The following is a 19626-nucleotide window of genomic DNA, read 5'->3' on the forward strand; positions in this document are numbered from 1 at the left end:
CTTTGTCCTGGCCACTGTTTCTGAAGGACACATTGCACGTTTTGTGCGCACGTACCAGGGAAGGGGTTCTCTGAGGAAGAAGTCAAGTACCCAGAACTGGTGCCACCTCTCCGTTCTGTTTTCTGTCCAAGAACTCTTTCTTCTTTTCCTCAAACCCGCGTCCAAAGTGCCCGCCTTCCAGGGCCAGTCCTTTCTGTGGTTGTCCAGGACAGTGCTCAGGAGCATGACGTTACCGCGACCGCGGCGCCTCTTTCTGGACCATTCCGTTCTACTGGAAGGTGTAGGTGGGTAGAGCGGATATGTGAAAGCCATCACGGGGAGATGATGGGAAAAGCAGCAAAACTGGCATGAAGCTGGAAGAGGAAACTCTTGACCTTCCTTCATGCTAGTGAGAAGATGGCCCTTCGGAGCGCCGCTGGCACATAGACAACTTTAGGTTCCTTACGTAACACGCACTCAGAGCTTAATTAAGAACTGGAAGTATCGTGTTGGACCCCAGACAGATTGGAGGATTTCTCAGGGTGCTTTCCACAGGCCTGCGGCAGGGCTCGTTCTCAGATCCCCGTTCCCTCCGTTCCTTCCTTCGGGCAAGGTTTGGTACTGCTCATTTATTACATTTTTTTCCGCTCGTTAAACTACCGCTCACATACCTTCCCCATGATACAGTCCTGTAACGCCTGCTTCCTGAGAACACTTTGTTTAATAATTGTCCGTAAATGTTGGTAGGGATGGATGACACACTCCCTCCTGGTGTTTAACGTGCCGTTTGTGAACGTGCCCATTTCCCCAGTGAGATCACACAGCCGGGCGTCCTCAGACGGAGCCGCTACCCGAGAAAGGAGTCCCGACTCCCCCAGCCATTGTTGGAAAGGGCGTCTGGTCCACCAGGGACGGTTGACTCGGGAGCTATGAACGTGAAGGTGTAGCTGGTCAGCGAGGACCGGATGAGTCTCTGTGTCCATAGAGACCTTCCCTCTCCAGCCTGGCCTGGGCAGGTTCTCAGGACGCGGTAGCTCGTAGCTCTACAAGCACCAGTGGCCAAAGTAAGTTGTAGTTACGGAACCCGAATATGCAGTGGCTCAGAGATCCGGCTGCGGCCTTCTCAGCACCGAGCCTGTGCTCACACCCAAGTGTGTCCCTGAGGAGCTGAAATGTCACGCGAGAAGAAGGTTGTGGCGCGCCTTTATCACACATGGCGTACTTCACATTTACTTCTTTGTACGGTGTGTGTAGACTGCATATACCAGTAGCTGGCAGGACAAATGGCTAAAAACACGGTGGCTCACAATAGGAATCCATCCTGTCCCAGCTCTGGAGACCAGACATCTGAGCTCCTCTTCCAGCGTCTAGGGCCCCAGGCGTCCCCAGGGCTGGTGGCCGCATCCCTCCGTCTCCGCCTCCGTCCTCATGTGGCTCCTCCTCTGCGTCTGCATCTCCTCTTTGGTCTCTTACAAGCACCCCTATCGTTGGCTGTAGGGCCGTCCTATTCCAGGATGAGCTCATCCCAGGATCTTTCACTTAGTTACGTCTGCAAAGACTCTTTCTCCAAAGAGGCTGATGTTCATAGACTGTCAGGGTGAGAACATAGATATATCTTTTTGAAGACCACCATTGCACTCCCCATATTCTCGTTATTTGTTTATTTATTTATTTATTTGGAAATTGATTTGAAATCAACCGGAATTTTTTTTTTTTTTTTTTTTTTGCCTATTGAAAGTTGCCATCTTCCATCAAGATGTCATATGAAAACTCTATGTTTTGGGGTTTTTTTAAAGATTTTATATGATTAGAGCACAAGAAGAGAGAGAGAATATCGAGCAGACTGTGCTGAGCGTGGAGCCCGACTTGGGGCGAGATCTCACGACCCTGAGATCGTGACCTGAGCTAATACCGAGAGTCGGACACTTAACCGACTAAGCCACCCAGGTGCCCCACGAAAACTCCATTTTATAACCTATTTCCAGGGCTTATTTCAGTTCTACTTCCAAAGCATTCCTTTTGAGTTGCGATTCTTTGCCCTCATCACTCCAAGCAAATATCAAAAGTACAATGTGTGCCTCAGGGCACATAGGTAGGTCCCTGGCATATATTTATTGATTTACTTCTATATTTTCTTCTTCTTCTTCTTCTTCTTTCTTTTCTTTTCTTTTTCTTTTTTTTTTTTTTTTTTGCTCTTTGCAGTTTTGAGTATATTTCTTATTCAGTGTATTTCAGATTTTTTTTCTTGTGTTTCAAGATAGTAGAGAAGGTACGTCTGTTGGTTTCTGTGCCAGGACTGCGATCTTTATTTATGATAACTCTGCCGTAGACGACGATACGTAAGTGAATGAGCACAGCCGCGTTGCCAATAAAGCTTTATTTACGAAACCAGGGTGCCAGCTGCAGTTTGCTGGATCTTTGTGGCCTAAAAGGTAGAATTTAGGAAGCAGCCTTGCCCTCACCCAGCTCCCTAATGCGACCTATGTGAATGGAGATTCAGAGGCTGGCGGCTATAGAGGTGTAGTCTACTTGAACCAAAAAATAAACGAAAAATAGGGCACAGTGTTACCCGTCCTCTTCCGTTTGATCTGCTCACATTTCCTAAGCACCTGCTAGGTACTCCATTCTGCCGTACGGATGAAGAATATAAAGAATGTAAAAAAAAAAAAAAAAAAAGAATATAAAGAACTTTATTCGTGGTCTGAAGGGGGTGAGGTTTTGAATGCCTTGCCCGCTTGGAGCGGAAATAGTACTCGCTGCGAGGCAGAGATTTTTCCATGCTTACTCTCCACTAAAAATAGATATTTATTTTTCTTACAGGTTTCCTCCGTTTTTTGATGACAACCCATTTGGCATTTACCAAAAAATTCTTGCAGGCAAAATAGATTTCCCCAGACATTTGGATTTCAGTGTGAAGTAAGTAAACCATTTCCCTCCTCACCCGGGGCGGAGGGGGGGGGGTGTTTATTTTTAAAATCACAGACCAGACATCACAGGGCAGGCGTCCGCCGAGCGGGACGGTAGATCACCTTCTGACCGCGCTGTGCCTCTCGTCTTTTGGGCCATCATCTTTCCACAGAAAGGGAAGAGGTTGTCGTTATTCTACGGTAATGAGACTTAACGTTTTCGTGACTCTTGGCCAGATTTTATGCCTTTTGAGAGAAATGACATTTACAATTAGCCAATCGAGGCATCTGTTAATCATATTTAGTAAGAGAGCCGTTTGGCTATTTGATGAAAAGGGTCCGTCCCGCTCTACATCCCCTCCTCCCCGCCCCCTCTCGCTAGTTTTGCATTTGGCAGGAGGGTTGATGGCTTTAGCAGGTCTATCTTTTTCCTCCGTCTTAAATTATTTTCATTCTTAAATTCCTTTTTCATGCTGACATGGGGACTGATGAACACCTGCTATGAGAACTTCTCGATGGTTTCAATGTTAGCGTAGGGTATGCAGTTCATTACATTTGTGGTAACAGTGGGGAGAAAACCTAAAGTTTTCAAAATTTAAGAATGCTTTTGGCGGTCTAGTTATCTTCGTCCATCTGGTCACCTGGTAGACATTTTTTTTTTTTTTTTGCTCCATGGTTTCTCGTTCTTTCAGTGCATTTCCCAGGTGACGTGCTGGGTGTATCAAGCCCTGCTGATCCCAAGTGGGGTCATTTTGTTCACTCAACAACGAAACTTTTCTCTCTTTTTGCTATTTTTTATTTTTATTTACTTATTTTTTTTTTTAAATAGCTTATTCAAGAGAGACACAGAGAGGCAGAGACACAGGCAGAGGGAGAAGCAGGATCCCTGTGGGGAGCCTGATGCGGGACTCGATCCCAAGACCTCAGGATCACGATCTGAGCCAAACGCAGATGCTCAACCACTGAGCCACCCAGGTGCCCCCTTTGCTATGTTTTAAAGCCACCTGTAGGAGGCGAGTCCAGAGAAAACTTATTTCATGACACTGGGTCAGCTGCTGGGACCACTGGCTGCATCTGGTTGCTTTTCCTTGTGGCAGAGGCCGTTTTGCTCCACCCAGAGGCTCACCGTCCAAGGAGAAGGCAGTGTCTCTCGGGGTTGCTTGGGCCAAAATTGTGTTGTTTGACACACTAGGCAAGTTTTAGAAGACAAGCAAGGGAAGGAGATTCCATTTAAAAAGAAGCATCCGAAAAAAAAAAAAAAAAAAAAAAAAGAAGCATCCGGAAGGGAGGGCACTTGTCCGGTGAATGGCAAGACGGCGAGGTGCAAAGGGACATGAAGCAGTCCAAAGCTTATTTTCTCTAGAAAGAAGTGAAAAATATTATAGAGCATTTCTCCCCCTGGGGTCCAAATCCAATTAGAGTTGAGTGACATGATGTCATGTGGACTTTTTAAACATTTACTCGTGTATATGCCAACAATTTCCCAGTGGTTTGCTTGGATTAAAATCTACCTATTTCCATTGGCGGATCTGCCAGCTGGCGGTTACCATTGAGCCCTGAAATTCTGGATTAATCTTGGGGCAGGTAGGGGGGCGTAGACCTCTGCTCCCTTGGTATGGACGCACCCTGGTGGGATCCAGGCCACAGTACACACGTGTGGCTTAGATGTTGCTGTTGCTGCGCTTGCTCCGGGTAACGTGAGCTGGGATCCTTGGGTGCATTGCTGACTACAGATGGCGGTTGAGAAAACTTGACTGCTTCACACAATCGGGAGGTCTCCATGAGTTGGCTGAGAAGCAGGACCCTGATGAGTCTCGCATATCCAGACCGTTGCCGTTGGGCGCCACGACGGTAGAACTGTGACTCCGTTTCTCACCGGCCCCTGTTGTTGGCTCACACGAGCTTGGCGTCTGACTGTGTCACCTTCCTGCCCAGGCACATGTCTCTTTCCATTGACTCTGAGATTATTTATAACACAAAATTATTCAACACTAAACAGTTGAAAGGACAGAAAAGCTTTAGGGCTTGTTGCCATCGCGGTAGAACAAATACCTAACCAGTGTTTCTCCGTGTCTCGGAGCGGCCGGAGACAAGCCAGGCAGGGCGGTGAACACGATGTAGAATTTCAGGCTCCGCGAACCGGGGGATCGCCAGCGGACACGGAGCCCATCCCAGGATTCCAGGCACGCCCAGAGTTCACACACTTCCAGAGTTCCTACGTGGCTTTGCCATATGGGACGGCCCCTTTCGTCCCATTACCTTTGTTTTCAGAACCATAACGTCTTGTAAGACTGTGATTTTATATTTTAAGTAAAACTTCATTTATTTACAACCCCAGTATGGACAGCTTTAAGTGTATGCCCTGACATGGCCAGCAGGAGTGCAAATAGTAGGGAAAGAGAAGGAGGAAAAAAATGCATTAATTTGGGATTGTTTGAGGAGAGTGCTGCTTGGTGATTCACAGTCTAGACATGAGGCACCCAAGGGTCTTGGGACCCTGGACCTTCGCATCTATCACCACGGGCCTTGGGATCTCAGCCTTCCTGCCTTCACAGCCCATGCCTGTGCCGTGGGGTGAGTCTGGGCATGTGCACCTGACCCCGGGGCACATGGTATATCTGAATTATGAGAAGTCGTGTCATGGGTCTTTTTGAGGCTGGGCCATGGGTCTTTCAATTGGTCTGAGGGATTTCAGTTTCTATTTGAAGTGTCTAGATATTATGATACATAATGTATCCAGTAGATTATGTGCAAATGCACAAACACACACACACACACACACACACACACTTTTTATTTCCTTACCTTTTATTCTTACAAGTAGCCTGTCTTCTGAAAGTCTTGACGCTCATCTTAAACGTCAAATCCTAATAGGCCTGGCCTGATCCTAATTGGCCTGTATTCCGACACGGCCTGCTATTTAGGAGGAAGAATTGAGTGGAACCGCAGAGTTCAGGGGACTCACAGAAGTTTGTATGCTGTGGGAGAGCAAGTAGCGAACAGCCAGGATCCCATAAATAAGTAGACCTTTAGGGCAAAGCATGGCCATTTACTTTGTTAAAAGCAGATGTCTGGGATCCCTGGGTGGCGCAGCGGTTTGGCGCCTGCCTTTGGCCCAGGGCGCGATCCTGGAGACCCGGGATCGAATCCCACATCGGGCTCCCTGCATGGAGCCTGCTTCTCCCTCTGCCTATGTCTCTGCCTCTCTCTCTCTCTCTCTCTCTGTGACTATCATAAATAAATAATTAAAAAAAAAAGAAAAGGGATCCCTGGGTGGCGCAGCGGTTTGGCGCCTGCCTTTGGCCCAGGGCGCGATCCTGGAGACCCGGGATCGAATCCCACGTCGGGCTCCCGGTGCATGGAGCCTGCTTCTCCCTCTGCCTGTGTCTCTGTGCCTCTCTCTCTCTGTGTGACTATCATAAATAAATAAAAATTAAAAAAAAAAAAAAAAAAGCAGATGTCTTCCCTTTGGGGACAGCCTCATAGGTATATTTTAAGTGAAATGTCGCCATGCTCGGGGCGGGCACATCATTTTCCCGCGTGTTCTATTGAAAGGCTCATTTTCTGCCCAAAGATTTAATGCACCTTTCCCCCTTCGCTCTGTCCCTCTGTGTAGCCAGCCCAGCTTTGTGTAAATTATTTAGACACCAGTATTGGTGAAGAAACCATTGCTGGAAAATGCTGAGGCAAAGTGAAAAATCGATCCTCTCTCCAAATGCATAACGTGCTGGGCGGATTTTATTGCTGTTGACATGCTGTGTTTGCTTGGGTCCTTATCAAGACGCGTCTTCTTCTTGTCTCCTTCCTCCAAACAGAGACCTCATTAGGAAATTGCTTGTTGTTGACAGAACCAGGCGCCTCGGAAACATGAAGGTCAGTGTTAGTTTCCATGTGTATCGCCCGCTAGACACACTCATTACCTGGCACCATACATTCCTATTTATAGAAACAAAGTCACGGTGATCGAGTTTAATTATGGGCCAAATTTCCAATCTGGGGGTCTGGGTAGGCGAAATCCAACTGGGTCTATCCAACTGGTCATCCCCTCTTCTCTCCAAACGATTACACAACTCACCGATGATCTGAAAGACGTCAGTATTTTGCTTATTTATTTCGATTTTTCAAATCACATTATTGACCTACAAATAAACCACATACCGTACAACCCTCCCCATTGAAAGGGTGCAGTCCAACGGCTTTAATACGTTTGCAGAGTTGTGCAAGCATCCCCACAGTCCATGTTAAACAACATTTCCTTCATGTCAAAAAGAAATCCCATAGCCTTAGGTATTGTTACCCGATCCTTCCGTCCCTCCTGCCCTGAGCAACCGCTAATCTACTTTCTGTCTCTGTGGAATTCCTCTTCTGGGCTTTCACGTAAATGAATTACACCATAAGGCAACTTTTTTATTTATTTATTTATTTTTTTTAAGGAAACGTTTTATGTGTGGCTCCTCATACTGAGCATCACGTTTTCAGGGTCCGTCCACGTGGTAGCAGGTGTCAGAGCTTCGTTCCTTTTCATGGCAGTGTCCTACTCCATGGGTGGTGCCCGTCGTGCTTACCCATCCATCTGTTGATGGACACTTGGGTTGTTGTGAATAGTGCCGTAAACATGGGTGTGCACGTTTGTGTGTGAATGAATCATTTGAGAATGTGTACGTCATGTATGATTTTCACAGACTTCTCATGTGGACGGGAATATATTTAAGGATGGTTGCATAAACGGTGTGATAGCTCATATGCGTGTTTTGTAGCTGCTATAACAAAGGACCAGAGTCTGAGATCCAAGTTGGGCAGGACCCCTGAGGTCCAGGGCAGGGGCTCCAGGGCGGGTCCCGCCTGCCTCTTCCAGCGTCTGGGGCCCCAGGCGTCCCTGGGCTGGTGGCCACATCCTTCCCATCTCTGCCTCCATCCTCATGTGACTCCTCCATGTCTGCGGCTCCTCTTCTGCGTCTTACAAGGACCCCTGTCGTTGGATGTAGGGCCGCCCTCGTCCAGGACAAGCTCATCGCAGACCCTTCACTTACATTTGCAAACACCCTATTTCCAAATAAGTTCTTCACAGGTTCCAGGAGATATTTCGCAAACTTAATGTTACATTCAGATCCATTGGCTTCTTCCTGTGTCACAGAATTCATGTGTTTCTATCTTAAAAACTCCCAACATTTAATCGATTAAAAAAGTCACTGCAAGGGCCATAAAAACGGGGAAGAAGGGTAGAGTCGGAGGCTGAACACTTGGGAAGGGTTTTCAGAGACCATGATGCCCCCTGCAAGTTGGCGGTTGGCGTCACACTTGAGAATGAAGCAGACAGACCCTAACACATCGTCACTGTGACGCGAATACACTGATAAAGTAACTGGAAGGTACTGCTGGGTAGCTGTTACGATCTCTAAAGTTGCACATCGTGGATTTGAGTCCTACTCATGTGACTGACTAGCTTCGCAGCCCTGAGCCAATTATATCATTTAGTGAACCTCGGTTTCCGTGTCTATATGATGAGAACTCTAAATATCAAAGAAAACGGTCCACATGAAGATAGTTGGCAGATGCAGAAATGACCATGTGTCTGTCCCGTTTTATCTCAAGAGCCTGAGCCGTAGTCTTACCCTTATGTGCAGTTCACGGTAGTAATGACCAGATTTGTTTCTACTATGAATGAAAGCAAACTGAACACAAACAGCTTCATTTCCTTCACTTATACATCTCCCCCTAGCTCACGGCCTAGGGATAATTAATTAATCAAAACATAGCCCTTTTTTCTTTTTTCTTTTTCTTCTTCTTCTTTTTTTTTTTTGGTGCTATACTAAGCAAGGTAGAGATTACCTGGAATATTTTCTTTGCTGTCCCGTGAAAATTCTGTCTCCTGATGATGCCTGTTTCTTTTGAAGAATGGAGCAGATGACGTGAAGCGACACCGGTGGTTCCGAACTGTGGATTGGGAGGCGGTCCCACAAAGGAAACTGAAGGTACAACATACGTTCGCGGGCGACGGGTGACTCAGCATCCTTTACCTGTCTTCAGCGAGGGGCAGAGCCTGACTCTGTGACTCATTTATTTATGGCTGGTACATAATTAATTTGGGGAATACAACTGATCATCTCAAATCGTCAATAAGCCAAGATCCCTTTTTAGAGGAAATCTTAGTGCTACAGAAACATCTAGAGGTAACCAGTTAAGATTTTTCCATCAGATTTTTCTTTTTTAGTCTTGGCTCTGTCCCTCGCTGGAAGTATGACCGGGAAAAGTCCCATCCCACCAACTTCTAATGGGGAATGATAGATGGCATAACAAAGATTAGGTGTTCACCCAGCAGTTACGGATATCGTGCAGTGATGGTGGTGGATTAGATGGAGAATGCTTTCTAGATCACCGTTCTTTGAACGGACTATGTAAATATAAATATATTTTAAAAGATGTGTTTATTTATTTATTTTAGAGGAAGAGTATGTGCGCATGAGTGGGGTGAGAGGCAGACAGAGGGAGAATCCCGAGCCGACTCCTCAGTGAATGTGGAGCCAATCAAGGGACGTGCTTTGAACCTCGAACTCATGACCCTGAGATAGTGACCTGAGCCCAAATCAGGAGTCGGCCGCTTGACCAAGTCACCCAGGCGACCCGGAACTGAAATTTATTTTTGACAGGAGTCGTCAATAGTGACATTCTCAACCTTGCACTTTTTAGAGTCAGTGGGAAGACTTGAGAAATGCTAATGCCTTTCTGGGCCCCTAGCCCAGAATCTTGGGTTCAGCCTGGACCACTAATGTCTCAATAAGCTGCTTTTAACTTTTAAATATTTTTTTTGTATTAAATGATTTATTTTTTTAATTGAATAAATAATACATTTTCATTGTTTAAAAACCAAATCTATATCAGGAGGTCTGCATTACCAAGAATTACTCACTTGTTCTATTTCCTCCCAAAGCCTCTTGCTAATTTTTATAAATAAAGTTTTATTAGCACGTGGCCACCTCCATTCATTTACATGTCGTCTGAGGCTGCTTCCCCCCCCACCGAGGCAGAGCTGAGTAGTCTCCACAGAAATTCGACAGCCTGCAAAATCAAAAATATTTCCTGACTGGCCCTCTTTGGAAAACTTTGGCCAACCTCTTTGTCAATGCCGGTGACCTAGTATTACTGATACAGGATTGAGGCTTGGTGTCAGTGATACTAAAACTGGCACCCGTTGTTCTTGACATGTTTCTGGGATTTTCCAAACCCTGGCCGCTGGACTAGCTACATCAGAATCACTCAGACCTGGGAAGGCCTGGGAATCTGCATTCACAGGTCATCTGGGTGGGTCTCAAGTCTAAAAAAAAAAGCAAGTGTTGGCCACCATCCTTCGTTCCTTCATTCCTCATCCTGCACCGTTGACGGACACTTTATTTGCAGTGTCTCTGATTCGAAGCTTTCCGCGTTCATAAACCAAGGGAATTCAGCTTTGTTTTTTTGTGCCCCCCGCCCCATCATTTCCACTTTTATGTAAAGGCATAGACATGAAGGGATGCACGTCCCACCCAGGTGTGCAACGTTGGAAGCGACATTGCTTCCTAACTGTGCCTTTGTGTCTTGCCCTGGTCCCGCAGCCCCCCATCGTGCCCAAGCTGTGCGGCGAGGGTGATACCTCCAACTTTGAAGCATACCCCGAGAATGACTGGAACACGGCCCCTCCAGTGTCTCCAAAAGACTTGGAAGTCTTCAAGAATTTCTGAGGGCAGGACCCACATCTGGAAGGTATATCTTTTGTTTCAATAATTACACATCGGGATCCCTGGGTGGCGCAGCAGTTTGGCGCCTGCCTTTGGCCCAGGGCGTGATCCTGGAGACCCGGGATCGAATCCCACATTGGGCTCCCGGTGCATGGAGCCTGCTTCTCCCTCTACCTGTGTCTCTGCCTCTCTCTCTCTCTCTCTGTATCTGTCATAAATAAATAAAATATTTAAAAAAAATAATTACGCATCAGGGAGGTTGAGTGTCCCCATGTCAAGGGGATGTTGCGTTGGCCGAGTGGTGCATTCCTCATCCACTGGGACAGGAGCAGTGGGGCAGAGCAAGATGGAGGCCTTCTTGGCGGCAGCCTCAACCCTCCGGAGTGTGTTACTCACGGTGGGCAGTGCGGCCAAGACAGCATTGCCTCCGGCCTCATGCTGCCCAGGAACACGTTCTAATTCTATGGAATTAATTAAATTAATTTAATTATTAAATTAATTAATTTAATTATTATTTTAATTATTTAATTTATTATTTAATTATTAATTTAATTAATTTAATTATTAAATTCTATGGAATTTTCTAAGCTCGATTTGACATTGAAAACAATGGATTTTTGAGTCTCTCATTTCTTTGAACCTTTGAAAGTCTATGACTCTATGTGTCTGGCATCTACCTATGGCTTTGAAGGATTTTTCAATGTGGGTAGTAAAGATCTTTCAGTTACTCCCATTCCATGAGGAGCTTGGTTACATATACCACCTAAATCAGGTTTTCCTTCTCGTGAGCATATTGCCGATGATATGTCTACCCGTGACTTTTCTTGCTTTTTCCTGTGTTTATCTCCCCAACAGCACTTATGAGGAGTGGGAGGAATAATTGGTCAATACCGTGTGCAGACGATAGCACTATAGAACCCTGGCGGGGAGGCAGGCATGGTGCCACCAGAACCCCGCTCTGGGCTGGTATTGCCACGCCAATACTGAGAGGAAATCTGCCTAAAAGTTAAAACATAGTAGAAAAAAATTAATAAGAGAAAGAGATGGCTGTGTGGATGAGAAAGGAACACATCTGCTCGATGGGTTTTAGTCTTTTCAACACATAATCATCGTTCTCCTGAGGTGCTCTTAAAATGAAGACTCTTTTTAGCTTTTCCAATTTCTGCAAAGCTAGTGAAGTCCAGTTCATGAGTTTTAAAGACAAAAGATGTTTCTAAGTTTGGTTTTGTTTTTTTGTGTGTGTGTGTTCTGTTCGCTTGCTTCAATTTTGAGTGATTTGCCCATAATATTTTATGAATTACTTTTATTCAGGCATCTTCCAATGATTGGAAGACGTGGATTGCTTTCTGGTGGAAGACTCATCATTGATAGCCAGAGGCTGGGGCCTTTTTGTAAACGACACACTGTTTAGTTGACTTAGGGAAACACAGAGCTGCTGTCCGATGGGTTTTGTCATGTATTCAGTGGATAGTTTTCTATTCACGGTTGAGAATCATGCCCCCAGCTGGTCCAGCTACCTTTCATAAAGCTCATTTCTGCACATAGGAATAACTTCTCCAGGTGGGGCATGTCCTTGGGAACGGATGCACAAACGGCATTTTCTTTTTTGCACCTGGAATCATTGTGGACGTACTTGGGCCAGTAGTGGGGACACTGCGATGACCTCCTTGGCGAACCTTGGGAAATCAAGAAATCATTTCCCTGATCTGTTTATTCCACAACATTGGATCCCAGTCTCATCCTCGAGCAGCTGGACATGTTAACATTTTCATGTGTTCTCAGCGTTTTGTACACGGTGGTGGGGTCGAGGGACGACACACAGAGCCCTGAGTTTTCAGCACCAAGTGCCCAGGCGCAACCGCCCGTGCAGGAAGGTATTCCTTCATGAAGCAAAAAATGTCTCCCAGTGATGAGACACAAGTGCAGCTTCATCACTGCCCTCCAGAGCCGAGGAGGGAAAGACACTTGTCTTTGGAAAGTGAATTCTCACATCTCTTCAGCCCTTGGAGCACGCTGTTAGCACACCTGGCATGGAAAGACCTCACACTTTGGCTTTTATTTGGCTTCATAATGGAATGTTTTCTGTCGAGCTGGAAGGGTCTGCAGCAAAGCACATCGAGCAGAACCTGGTTTTGCTTGTGCAATCCATCTAATGTCTTCTCTTAGCATAGATGAGCATGGGATAGTCGTATGCATGATGCCATCATATCACATTTGAGACCCACCGTTAAAATACTGCTTAATTTTTTTATTAGAGATTTATTTACTTATTTAGAGAGAGAAGGGCAGAGGGAGAAGGAGAAAGACTCTCAAGGACACCCCTCACTGACCGTGGAGCCCGATGTAGGTAGGGCTCAATCTAACGATCCCGAGATCTGAAATCAAGAGTCGGATGCTAAACCCGGTGCACCACCCAGGCGCCCCACAGCTTAATTATTTTATTAAGCATCTCCCTTCCCTTGGAATTCCTGCTTGTGGGTCTTTGCAAGAATTTCAATGGAAAGTTTCTTCTTGTGTGTGTGTTTTATTGAGTCGTTTTTGAGTTATGAGTATGATTATGACAAAACGTACCCTGTCATTCTGAAAACTAACAAAGTCCTTTCTCTTATTTCATGTGGCACACAGGATGGCTTGAAGCCTGCCGGGGACAAAGAGCTGCACACGAGTCCTGAAGAAGGGTCATGTCCGTGGGATAAAGACATTTCCGAATTCTGTACGTCAGGATGTATATAAAGAGACTGGAGATCCGTACAAAGTCATGGACCTGGCATTATTTAAGCAACTGGAAATTAAGCATCTTTAAGCAACTGGAAATCTACTGCACAGTAGGACATTTTGGAAAATTGTTTCGTTGTAGATTTTATCTTATCTCTTAGTGTGATGAACCTACTGTGATATCTTGGTTTTCCTCATAGACTTAACTTTATAAGTTTAAATGGAGCGCGTTCAGTTATAACCACAGGTGGCGTGTGCGTGCGTGTGCGTGTGTGTGTGCGGGTGTAAAAAGACCATATGACTGGTGCACAGGAATTGTGCCGTGATGTAAATCTTCATACTCAGCAGAGCCTGTGATTATTTTCCAAATTGCCCTTTCCAGATCTGTGTTTCTTGGCGACAATAGCTGCAACAGATAGGACGTGTTGTATTTTTTATCATCTTCTGTGCGTTTTGTAGTTTGTGGAGAAAACATCGTGGGGTGGTCCACATCCCATGTCTTTCGTACTTCATGTCTAGTGACTTTAGGTCTTGAAGCCAAAAGGGGAAGAGGAGGACCTATCAATTCGAATTTGAGTCTTAGAATAGCCAATAGCCATTAACGTTCTTCAAGGAATTGAACGCGGTTCAGAAATTTCCTGCATTATATCCAGAAATTTCATATTCCGTTGTGAGGGTAGGGGACGGGTGGCTTCCTCTTAAAATCCAGTTGAGTTCTAGCTTAAACAAAATGCAGAAGCTAACAAAGGACTTTCCATGTTGCCTCAGTGGCATGGATGACCTTCATGCCAAGGTTTTCTTCTAACTTTCACTGTGGGAAAAAGTAAGACACCAATGAGCTATAGGATGTAAGCTCTCAGCGTCGTTAAAATTAGCCTCTCTTGTTCCTGTCCCCATAAATGTTCAGTTTGAGAGCGTTTGACTAGTTTGCACACTCTGGTCTTATCATAGGTAGGGCGGCCCTGTAGAGACTTCTCAGGGCTGGGATTCTATGTTTTCCTCTCTGGACCTGATCGTGAAGACACCACGACGAGCACCCTGCACTGTGTTTTCCCCTTGGGATTGACTTAATGAAAGGTAGTTGTGGACTGGGCTCCAGGGAGCGTGTTGCTAGATGTGCGTCTTCCCAGAAAACGGCACGTGGACTAGAGGTCCGTGCTTTCCATGATCCATTGGCTTCTGTCTTGTGCTTCTCTTCCTCATTCTGAACTTTGCTGTGTGAATCTCAAGCGGTTGCCCATCCTCTGCTCACCGTGACTCAGCTGGACAAACAGAGCTGCTCACACCTGTGACGTGCCTGGTAGTAGGTGTCAACGATGACTTTCTAGTAGGCACCAGGCCCTTCAACAACTGCAGAGGGACACCCACACAGACCTCCAAGACCCCTTGCATACCCTTTCTTCTCCCATGCTGGGTCCAGAAAAGTCAGCATGTGCATGCCCTGGGAGATATGTTGGTGCACTTGGATGCAGGAAGACGAAAGACTGTGGACCCTCTCAAGGTGTCTCCAGCTCCCACGTTCTTGAGTCACCTCGTGGATTCTTCACCATCATACACGTTGTTTTCCAATGCTGGGCCTGGGAAGGCCTTTTCTTTCCGTGTGAGCTTTCCTACCTCTCTTCTGCAAGCACATCTACGGAAGCAGAGAGCCGCCGTGGGGGAGAGTCACACGTGGGTTTAAGCAGCAAAATGTCGATGGCCATCCAGTCGTTTAGCAGCTTTGAGCAGATACTGCTCTCAAGTTGGAAGGCCGGGGCTCTGTGTGCCGGAAGATGAGGTGATGAACACACGCAGTCATCCAAGCTTTACAAGACCCTGAAATCGAAGCCACTCGGTATCTCCTCCTTTCTCATGCGTGAGCTGCTCTTCAAATCCAAATCCAATAAGATCAGAGTGACGACAAGATTTAGTAAAATAAACTCTTTATAATGTATAATTCAAAGAAAAATTATTTTCACAAGGCGTGCTGTCTGGATGTTCCAACAGAACAGTGTTTTTTAGCCTGTACTGAGCAATGCCCATGCTGTTTGCATTAAGTCGGGTGCCAGAACCGGCTATACGTTCACCATGAAGTTTCTTAACTGATCATTGGCTCTTTCAAGGCTAAGTCAGCAAAGTGACCTATGCACTGAGATACAAACCCATGAGGGAAAGCAAAGATCTCGTGTCCTCTGACTTGTAAAAGTAAATTATTATTATCTTGGAGCCCCGTGCTTCAAAAAATTAAAATAAATGAAACACCTTTTTGAACACGGTAAAACGTTGTACATAGATACACATTGACCCATACGCATATTTTCAGGTTTAATTCTCACCGTCCCGGATTTAATATAGGATATGAAAATAGCCTCAAGGAAGCATGAAATACATTGCCTTAATTTTGGACAGATACGCACACACACAGACACACAAAACGCCAACATTGGAATGCACAGATCACACAGTTCTTTAAAAACATTGTCATCAGCCATCCGCCATGCAAAACAAATTAAAAATTAAAGGGGATTCCAAGAATACCAGATGGTGTTAAACTCAGTCTTTGCCATTTCAATATTCAAAGTGGCACATGCCGTGTGTTAACTGCCCGTGGCCGGACTGTTAAATTACACAGAGTGATGTAATGCAAAGACTGATTCAATCAAAATGAGTCCCAAACACATGGGACCCTCACCATATATAATTGAGAAATACTTTATTCGGGTGGGGACACTTCAATTTTCAGGTATCTGGTCAAACATCCGTGCGCAGAAGTCACGAGAAGAAACGTCATGGAAACATTGGCAAAATTCGCATCGGGGAAAAGCTACAGACTCCTTTTGTTCTATGCAATTTTATGAGTTGGCAATATTTTTCTCAAATACACGTACCATTAAAAAGAAATTCCTCAGGAAACGCATGTCTTGCGAAGAAGCGTGTTGGGGCGGGTGTTGTTTTTCCAAGGGGATTGTCACTAACCCGGTTGGACACACGGTCTGCAGAGCTAAGAAGGAAATTAAATCACCACCGGCCGTACAGCATATCCTCCATTTGCGTTGGGCGACTTCCAGCTCTTGCAGAACACACGTGAGGGTCCTGCCGGGCAGAAACGTATCTGCTGGGCCAATGCGCGCATCGCGATTTCTGCTGTTGACCTGTCGATGCGTCGCAAGAAAGCCCGGCAATGAGATCGATGGATGTGCCCGGCTCACATCCTCTTCCCACCACCCCCTCACCCATCTGTCCGTGAGCACCTGGTACAGCGTTCTGTTTCATTCTGTGCTCTACACTCAAGGCCTCATTCCCTGGTCACCAACGACAGGATCGCTGGTACCGCTGGGCCGTCGCGGGAACATGGGATGTGTGGGATGCGTTTGCCATTTCTGTGTATGACCTACGCTGCCTCTAGATCTTGGACCAATTTAACTGTGAAACTATGGCTCCACGCCATAAACTGAAGGCCCCAGAGCCCCCACTCGCTAAGCACTGAGGGTTGCCCGCCCCGGGGAGTGCTTCAGTCTGTGTCCCATCCCACGACAACATCGACATTCTTGTTCTGACATTTCTTGGTTACTGTAGTGCAGGAAAAATACTTGGTTGGATTTTTTGTTGTTGTTCCCCTAACCAATTGATTTGACATCCTCAAATGATGTGCATTCTCAGAAGCCCCTGACGGCTCCCGCGGTGCAGATTTAGAACGTGATGATGCCTGAGTTCTTTTTCCCGGAGGTCCATCCACCGAGAGTATGGGTTTTATCGGCGTTGGGCGGGTCCTGGGTATTGTGCCGCGTGTCCCCGTTTCTTACGGAGATGAGAAGGCCTTGTCTTTGCTTCACCGTCAGTGGACGATGTCCACTTACCAAAACCGAGAAGACAAGCACATGAACGGTTGTGTCAATAATGTATTTGGGTAGTTTGATGTGTGTGTGCGTGTGTGCACGTGTGTCTTGATGGGGGTGGAGTGCAGGAGGGGTGATATCACCAAGCATCACGTTTCCCTGTCAAGTTTGCTTTGCAGACCCCATGGGCTTGCATCCAAGGGAAGGTCCTACACAGTCAAAGGCAAACGTGCTGTAATGGTTTCCTGTCAATTGTCCTGTTGTAACGCATTCTGTGACGCTTTCGTTGGCTCTTCCCTGGTGGACACGACTGTTAACTTAAAGGAAAAGTCATTATGCGTGTGTGTGTGTGTGTGTGTGTTAGCAGATGGGATTTCAAGCCTTCTGACACTCAGGGCGTCTCGTCCTCTGAGATGGTTTTTCAGCTCTGCAGAGCGGTCGTAGCTTCCTTCTTCCTTGCGCTGTGCTACGGGCAGCCTGGCCGGGTCACCCGTGCACGTGTCGGGGGCCCCCGGGTGGCCGTGGGATGCCGCAGATGCGAGATGGAGTGCCTTTGCAGGTGCGGTGCGCCCCGGCGAGCCAGCACTGGGAGCCCTGTGGGGTCATCCCAGCTTCTCATGTGGAAAAAAAAAAAAAAAAAAAAAAAAGTCTTGCTAATTCTTTCAATTCTTGCACAATGAAAATCACTGTGATTTGTATATATATATACCCTAGGAAAATTTTACTGCTGCCTAATTTATGTAATAATACTATTCATTCCAGGTTTGTTTAATAAAAACTTTGTATCTTTTAAGACACTTGACTCTGGTCTGCTTCTTTGGTTATAAGGCAAGCTTTTCTGGGTTCATCTAGTTCAAGAGTCAGCAGTGTCTCTTTTTAAATTTAACTTCTAGTTTACTATTGGTATAATTGACATGATATATTAGTTTTGGACGTACAATAATGATTGGATATCTCTGTATATTGCAAAACGATCACCACCATAAACGTAGTCAGAATCTATCACCACATAGAGTCGTAAACATATTTTTGCTTCTGATGAGAATTTGTTTTTTTTTATTTTTAGGATGTTTTTTATTTATTCATGAAAGACATAAGCAGAGGGAGAAGCAGGCTCCCTGCGGGGAACCTGACGTGAGACTCGGTCCCGGGACCTGAGCCAAGGCAGATGTTCAACCACAGAGCCGCCCAGGTGCCCTGTGCTGAGAACTTTCAAATTCTTTCTTCTAAGCAAGTTTCAAGTATATGATACACAATGTGTTATTATTGTGTCATTTTTTTCAATGTTGCAGGACACACCAGGTCTCAGCACAAAAGCTTCCCTAGACAATCTGTAAATGAACGTGCTGTGTTCCAATAAAGTTTTATTAAAACAAAAACAGGGATCTCTGGGTGGCTCAGCGGTTTGGCCCCTGCCTTTGGTCCAGGGCTTGATCCTGGAATCCTGGGATCGAGTCCCATGTCGGGCTCCCGGCATGGAGCCTGCTTCTCCCTCCTCCTGTGTCTCTGCCTCTCTCTCTCTCTATGTCTATCATAAATAAATAAATAAATAAATAAATAAATAAATAAATAAATAAATCTTAAAAAAAAAAAAAAAACACAGTTCAGGAGCTGAATTTGTTGCTCAGGCCATCCTTGGCCAGATTCTCATCTAGTGCCCAAGGGTGACCTGGCATATCGCCTTTGCAGCAAGTTAAAAATGTGCTGCCATTATCATTATCAATAAATAAGGTGTTTGCACGTTCTTTTTACTCACCTAGCTTGACACCTGGCTCTGCAAACCACCTGCTGCTTGCCAAAAACGTCCTGCCTTCGTCACTCAGGTCAACCCGGAATCAGTGGTAATGGTGACTGCACTTGCTGCAGCCACGTAGCAGAACATCTCAACAAACAGATGGTCACACAGGAGCCTGTTCACCTGCTGATGGAGCTTGTCCTCCCCTCCTCATGGAAATCCCTTGGAAGAGGGAATCTTTCAGGAACAACTATGGGGTCTGATTCCAAACCTTGTGAGCAAGGAATGCTCCAGAATTTCTAGACTAGGTGCTTTTGTGGTGACATTGTGGTTTGGGAGACGGTGTAGTGTGTACGTGCATGTATTTTGGGGGGAAAACCAGAGGGTTCTTGAAGGACGGAGAGAAATTATCTGGGGAGTAAGTCCTTGCCCTTTTTAGATGCTCTCATAGGGTTTTTCCTTTTTTTTTTTTTTTTCAAAGCACATATTCTGTTCATGCAGGTCTCTTACTTCCTTGGAAGCCACCATCCTTTTGCATTTTTGTTTAAAAAAATCTCAACCTTGTCCCCAAAATGTTAAGGTAGACATTTGTATGTATGTAACCAATCTTTATCCGCTCATTTTTGGCATATCGTGGCTGTTGTGAACAGGAGGTCAGGTGTCTCGTTGAAATGCAAACTGAAACCACAGTGAGACGTCCCGTCACCCTTGATAGAATGGCTGCCATCAAAGAGACGAGAGAGGACAGCAGGTGTTGGCGCGGA

General features: G+C 45.9%; 1 protein-coding gene across 2 annotated transcripts in view; it reads left to right on the top strand.

Annotated features, from left to right (window-relative positions):
- The window catches only part of LOC140628361 (cAMP-dependent protein kinase catalytic subunit PRKX), a 74492-nt gene extending 56572 nt beyond the window's left edge, over window positions 1-17920 (top strand). For both annotated transcript variants that reach the window (XM_072817692.1, XM_072817694.1), the window contains 5 exons: window positions 2800-2895; window positions 6701-6758; window positions 8780-8857; window positions 10475-10622; window positions 13223-17920. In XM_072817692.1, coding sequence (XP_072673793.1) covers window positions 2800-2895; window positions 6701-6758; window positions 8780-8857; window positions 10475-10600 — 358 coding nt within the window. In that variant the 3' untranslated portion in view covers window positions 10601-10622; window positions 13223-17920. The remainder of the gene's footprint in view (window positions 1-2799; window positions 2896-6700; window positions 6759-8779; window positions 8858-10474; window positions 10623-13222) is intronic.
- Window positions 17921-19626: the final 1706 nt, after the last annotated feature.

The sequence above is a fragment of the Canis lupus genome, chromosome X (genome assembly GCF_048164855.1).
Source record: "Canis lupus baileyi chromosome X, mCanLup2.hap1, whole genome shotgun sequence".
Taxonomy (NCBI): domain Eukaryota; kingdom Metazoa; phylum Chordata; class Mammalia; order Carnivora; family Canidae; genus Canis; species Canis lupus.